The sequence below is a fragment of the Elephantulus edwardii genome, unplaced genomic scaffold (assembly GCF_000299155.1).
Source record: "Elephantulus edwardii isolate Elephantulus edwardi_28Jun2011 unplaced genomic scaffold, EleEdw1.0 scaffold00024, whole genome shotgun sequence".
NCBI lineage: Eukaryota > Metazoa > Chordata > Mammalia > Macroscelidea > Macroscelididae > Elephantulus > Elephantulus edwardii.
Genome location: NW_006399774.1, coordinates 10,804,085 through 10,810,987, shown reverse-complemented (window position 1 = coordinate 10,810,987; position 6,903 = coordinate 10,804,085). Strand labels below are relative to the sequence as shown.

Genomic DNA, 6,903 nt, shown 5'->3' with positions numbered 1-6,903 from the left:
CAGTGAATAAGGGTTCCAATCTCACCACAACCTCGCCAGCATTTATTGTTTGCTGCTCTGTTGAACTTTGCTATTGTTACTAGGGTTAGATGATACTGCATAATTATTTTAATTTACATCTCTATTATAGCTACGGATTTTGAACATTTCTTTATGTGTTTGTTTGCCATCTGAATATCTTCTTTGGTGAAATGTCTGTTCATATCTTGTGCCCATTTTGCTATTGAGTTGTTTACCTTTTTCTTGTTGAGGTGCTCAAATATTCTTTAAATTTTGGATGAGTCCCTTATTAGATTTGTCTTTACCAAATATTTTTTCCCAATCTCTGGGTTTCCTTTTTACCCTGTTGGAGAAGTTTTATGATGTGCATAGGCATTTGATTCTTAAAACGTCCTATTCATTTCAATGAACATCTACAGAGATTTTGGAATTCCATTCATTCATTGTTGCACCCTTCTTCCTGCCCACCCCACCTCCACCCCTCCACCCCGTTTGCTCCTCTCCTTGAAAAGCAAAAGAATAAATAAATTAATTAATTAATTAAAGAAAGAAAAAGTCCTATTCATTTATTTTGTTCTCTCCTGGTTGTAGGTCATTTTGCATCTTTTTTTTTCTTATGAGAAAAACATTTATTGATAGTTATTTTGCATCTTTTCAAACAATGTGGTTATATTGGACAGCCTGGAAAACCATTAAAACTTTCATTGCACCTTTAACCTAGATACAAATAGCTGCTACAGAAAAATGTGGCCTGCCCTGCCCTGCTTTGCTTATTTCAAATGTGTGGTTAGAAATAGCCAATGTTAAGAAGAGTCAGTCTCCCCCCTCCCTCTTCTCCTCTCTCTCTCACACACACACATAAATATACAACCCCCCCAGTCAGATTCTTTGCTTTTACCTTTATACACATATGCTCTATTCTTACACATACTTAGTACATACATAGTATTAGAAATTTATTCCAGGAAGTTTATGAACCCAACTCACTGTTGTAGAGTCGATTCAGGTTTCCATGGCTGCAAATCTTAGTGAGAGGAGTTAGTCCACTTTTCTTTGATAGGATAACAGTAGGTTTGAACTGAGGTCTTAGGGGTAACAGCACAACATGCTACAGACTATTTTCCCAGAGTCCCTTAAGAAATTTCTAATTAGCCCTGCTTGTCACAGGAAGCCTGCTTTTAGCAAGAGGTCAACTCCTAAGAAGGTGATCAGCCATGATCCCGCCACCTGCAACTCTGTAAATGTTGTCCAGCTGAAAATAGTCAGATATAAGCCCTTATTTAAGTTCTTGCCTTTCTCAACCTCTGCGATGCTAAGCCCTTCTGAGCTCTCTGTCAGGAGCTGCTTGATTTTGCTTCCTCATTTTGCTATTACTAAATCTCTTGTTTTTACTTTAAACAGCTGCTGTTTCTTCCTCTAGAGCCACTGGGACCACTGACCTTTCAGTCAGCAGCCCAGGGCTTAATCATTGCTCCTGGGGAACTTGTATGGTGTGCATATGCTCAGGCCCCATGCTACCCTTGTTGAGCCAGAAGCTCGAGGGATGGAACCCAGCAGTCCATGGTCAATAAGCTCTTTGGGGGACCTTCACTAGTCTCTAGCTTGAGTGCATAAGCAGAGGAAAAATGCTTGCACAGGCCTGTGTAAATCCTGGGTCTGCCACAGAGCAACGTTAGCCTCTCTGAGTTCGTAGACAGAACTGTCATCAGTGCTGACCCATATTGTTGTTAGGTGCCACTGGGTCATGTACGACCCATATGACCATTTAAACATTTCGGAACCCAGTCCTATCCTGCGCTATCCTTATTATCCCTAACACACTTGAGCCCGTTGCTGCAGTCACTGGGTTGATTCATCTTGCAGAGGGTCTTCCTCTATTCTACTGGCCCTTCACTTTTCCGTATCTTTTCAATCTGTATGCGGAACAGATTATCTGGGAGGCTGGACTCTAAGAGGAGAAGTGTGACATCAGGATTGGAGGAAGACTCTCACCAATAGTCCGTGAACTGGATTAGGTTCCCAGGGTGACCTTTCCCCTTAACTATTGGCTAAGGAACCTAACCCAGGCTGACTGATTCAGAGCTTAAACCTAAGTTTGAGGGGTTCACTGCGTTTTAACCATTGTTATTATTTGTCGGGAAAGCAGCCTCGAAGGTATGGATGGGGCAGGCCATCTGCGTGACCAGCTCAGGGGTTGCAAGCCCTGTCTGTGCTTTCTTCTGGAGGCTGGATAAGCCCCTTCCCCTCAGACAATCTGTGAAAGCAGGTCCACCCTTAGAACTCCTTTAAAGGTGTAATCTGTTATTTATACCTAAAACCATATCTGCTACTCATTTCTTAGAAAGGTGCATGTTAGATAGAAAAAAAAGAGCACGAGGGCGAAAGAGAGAAAGGGGGGGGGGGAAACTGGTCCCAAGAAACAAACAGGTCTTTATTGCACCGTGCCAAAGTTACCTGGCCGCACAGCACCTGGACAGGATTGAAATGGTGCATGGGCAGTTGGGGGTGGAGGGAGGTGTTCCTTCTTATAGTGGGTCCTGGGGAGAACTAAGATGGTATTTCTAGGAATTTGGGGTGTTAATTAAGTTAGGTTTGGGCTCTTTTGTTTTGCCATAGTCTTCCTCCAGTGCAAGGAAAGACTGCTTTTAGGAATGGTGGCATATGAGCGCTGGTCAACCTTTTAGACTTAAATTTGAGCACAAACCAGAACTCCTGGCTCACACATTGGGCTGGGCCTGGAACCTGGCGCAACGTGGATGGAGTCTGGACTCTGCAAGGTCCAGGACCGTCACCTTGGAGCAGACAACTGACCCTGGGGCCCCAGTCTGGGGATTGGCAGCGCCACCAGGGGCGGAAAGACAGAAGGCGTCTGCGGGTTTGGGGGTTGGACGCCGCCCGGACCTGTGTCCGAGGAGCACCGGAAAGAGCGAGAAGCGGAACCTTTATTTTATTTTATTAATTTTAATGAACATTTACAGAGATTTTGTATTTTCACGCATTCACTGTTGCACTTTTTTCTTTACCCTCGTGCCCCTCCATTCGCTCCTCTCTTTGAAAAGCAAACGATAAACTGAGAAGCGGAACCTTTCTCTCGGCCTCGCACGCGCATCCGCCCGGCGCGCCCGGCTCCGCACGCGGAAGCCGAGGCTCCAACATGGCGGCGCCGGATGCCGGGCCCGTGGTGTCGGCCTCGCGGCGGGAGGCCCGCGACCCCTCGGAAGACCGACTTTTCCTGGTGAAAGGTGTGACGTAGTGCAGGTGACGGCGAGCCCCGAGGGCCTGGCCTGCGCCACAGCGGGCGGGTCACAGCCCGGGGCGGGTGGAAGCTCCCAGGGGCGGCGGCAGGTCCCGCGAGCGCCGTACCCAGAGGCGCCCGGTTTCCCATCTCCGCAGCTTTCCTGCTCCGTCAACGTCCATTTCTAGCCCTCACCGCTTACTTTTCCCGGAGGCAACGTGTAGCCTTTGCCCTTGGAAGAGGGCAAGTGACCGTGCACCCATGCCCTGCACTTGGGACCCTCGGTGACCCTCGGTCGCGGGGTCGCGCAGGTGTCATAGTCGCCATCACTTACCTGAGGACACCTGCACCTGGTGCAGGCTGTAAGCGCTCGGCTGCCAAACGAAAGGTCTGTTTGGAAGCCACCGGCCCCTCCGTGGAAGAAGGCGATGACAACCTGCTTCTGCAACGATTGGTGGTGTCCCTAGGTTCAGTCCAGTAGAGTCCACTCATAGTGACCCCGTGAACAACAGATCTGAACCCTGCCCTGTACCGTTCTCATCGTCTCTGACACGTTCGAGCCCAGTCACGGTGCCGATCTACCTGGCCGAGGGTCTTCCTCTCTTTAACTGACCCTCCTCCTTCACCTTCCCATGCGTGATGTCCTCGCCAAGGAATAGCCTCTCCTAGCAGCGTGCCCCAGACTATGTGAGAAGAAGCTTCGGTCTCCTTGCCTCCAAGGAGCACTCGGGCTGCACTTTCTCCAAAACATACCTGTCTGTCTCCCTGGCATATTCAGTACTCTTTTCCAACACCACAGCTCAAAGGCATCAGAGGTGATATATGAGTATTATGGTTGGCACAGGAATCCAGAGTTAAGGTTGCACAGAGAAGTGTACTCGGGGTGGGGGGTGGGGGAAGGGATGTGGGAATTGTATACAAATGAAGGAATTTTTTTTCTTTTTCTTTTCAGAGGGAGGAAAGAACTGGTGGGGAGGGTGGGCAGGGAGAAAAGTGCGGCAATGAATGAATGTAAATCCAAAACCTCTGTAAATGTCTATTAAAATGAATAAAATTTTAAAAAAAGACCAAAAAAAAAAAAAAGATTGTTCTTGTGTGCTCTTGAGTCGGAACTGCCCCATCGCAGATCTTCCAGCGGGAATTTCAGAGGCAGTTCCTTACGAGGGAGGAGATTGCCCATCTGTCTCGGTCTCAGCTGGTGGATTCAGCCTCATGTCTTTGAGATTGCAGCACAGGCTCTTGCCACCATAGCTCCTCTGGAAAATCCCTGGAGGTGCCATGGGGTGGTTCTGCTCTGTTCTGTAGGGCCACTACTCAGAGGTGATGGCAACAAGTTGGATTTTTTTTTTCTCTAAGAGGTTTTGCATTTGCCCTCGACAAGAGCTGTTTAACTATCCTCTCTTGAATTTAAAAATTGATTTTGACGATCATCTCAGGTTTGTTGAATTTTTTAAGATCTGTACCTTTCTGCCCCTTCAAACTTTTGGCAGGTGGGATTTTCCTCGGCACCGTTTCTGCAGCAGGAATGCTAGCTGGATTTGTGACAACGTTATCACTGGCTAAGAAGAAAAGCCCTGAATGGTTCAATAAGGTTGGTGGCCCTGAAATGCAGTCGGTGCTAAATTGACAGAAAGCTGCTGTTTAGCAAAGGAATAAGAGAGAAAATGTTTATGGTCCTTTATTGTGATTTAAGAAGTAAACCTTTCTGTGGCTTATAGATTCAAGAAGCGTACACATTAAGCAGCATGGTCCTCAGGCCTCTTTTTAATTGTTTTTGGTCAAATATTCTTCTAGGTTGTATAGCCCTGGTCTATCCACTTGCTGTACAGAGGTTATTCGTGGTTGCTGTGATGCTGAACACTGTGACACTGAAGTGTCAAATGCAATAATGGTTACCCATGGTGGACAGTGTTTGGTGGAGCTCCCTGATTAAAAGAAGCTTGGAAACAGGAGTGGCATCCACTTCTGAAATAGCTTGCCTCCAGAAACCCTATGAGCCTGGAGAAAGGATGAAAGTTATGCAAGTGTCCAGGTCTTTTGTTCATAGGGTCACTCTGAGTCGCCTACAACTTGACGGTCCTTAACAACAACAAACAGTAGCAGTAACATGAAGAAAGAGTTTCAGTCGCAGAGAATTACTGCAGGGTCAGCTGTGAGTCAGTTTCTACTGGAAGGCACATAAGAGCAACAACAATAATAACATAATTGTCTGACATTTGAGGCTGTACTTGGTGCTGTTGTAAAGGCATTTCTCCAGTCTCCATCACAGCCCTGTGAAATACCATTGTCCCTACGGACAGTCGGGAAACTGGGACATAAATGAACTAAGCAACCTGCCCAGCTTGGCAGTCTCCAGCTCTGGTTACCTTTGAGAAGGAAATACTCTTATTTATCTATTTTAAAATGTGTTTCTTTGAAACATTGGTATTCAAATCAGCTTCAGTTCACTAGGGAGCCCTGCTGTCGTAGTTCATGGGGAGTGGCACTGCTGATCCAGAGGCCGAGGTTTAAATCCACTGTTGATTGGCTCCAGGGGAGAAAAGTGGGCGTCTTCCTTCTGGGTGACTGACAGCCTCCAAAAACCCACTAGGGGCTCCCCTATGAGTTAGGTACCACTCGAGGATAATGACCTTAATAACTCAGTTGACTAGCCAGAGAAATTGAGTATATAATACTGAGTCAGACTGCCACCCAGAAGACTGTTAAAATGATCAACATTTCCGGATGGGCACTACCAGCAGTGCTGTTATTTCAAGAGGGTGATAATCATCACCGTAATACCTTGTTTTCTATGTCTGAGCTGAGTCTCACGCTAGGAAGCTGGGAGGTGAGAAGCAATAATCAGATATTGAGGAAATACTCATTTTTCCCTACCATTTTATAAATAAATAAAGAGGAAGATAGAAGCTAGTACTACTGAACAACCCACTCCTGAGTTTTATTGGGTGATCTATTCAAATAATTAACAGTTTTTAAAAAATTGGTACAGCTTATATTTGCATAATACCGGTTGAGTGTAGCAGTGAGTGTGAGATTAGATGTGCTGCCGTGAGTAGCGGAGTGCTGGTGATCGGGCCCGTTTCATGATGCATGCTAACTGGAAGGATCAGTGGTTCCACCAGCCATCCTCAGGAGAAAGATGGGCGTTCTCTCTGAAGATTGACAGCGTCAGAACCCAATCGAGGGTCACTATGAGTGGGAATCATCCAGACTGCAGTGTATTTACTTTTTGGTAGGAGTAAAAATGTGCAGATTACATGTCTTTTCAACTCAAATGATTGACGAAAATAAAACACATGCACATGTGTTGCTTGTTACGCTTCTGAAAGCTGGACAATGGATGAGGATAACATAATAAGAATGGACGCCTTTGAGCTCTGGTGTTAGAGAAAAGTACTGAATATCAGATGGACTGCCGAAAGAACAAATAGGTGTTAGGGCCACAGTGCTCCTTGGAGGCAAAGATGGCAAAGCTTCATCTCACATACTTGGGGCATGTTGCTAAGAGGGACTGTTCCTTGGAGAGAGACCGCATACTTGGAAAGGTTACTGAAAGAGAGTACGACGCTCAGTGAGATGGATTGACAACGTGATTTCAGCAGTGGGCTCTAGTGTGTCAGAGATGAGGAGGGCGGCACAGGACAGGGCAGGGTTTAGGTCTGCTGTTC

General features: G+C 46.4%; 1 protein-coding gene across 1 annotated transcript in view; it reads left to right on the top strand.

Moving 5' to 3' along the window:
- Window positions 1–3,154: 3,154 nt before the first annotated feature.
- Window positions 3,155–6,903, top strand: part of TMEM242 (transmembrane protein 242) — a 31,047-nt gene continuing 27,298 nt past the window's right edge. The window contains exons 1-2 of the mRNA XM_006882756.1: window positions 3,155–3,242; window positions 4,726–4,826. Of these exons, the coding sequence (XP_006882818.1) occupies window positions 3,155–3,242; window positions 4,726–4,826 (189 nt within the window). The remainder of the gene's footprint in view (window positions 3,243–4,725; window positions 4,827–6,903) is intronic.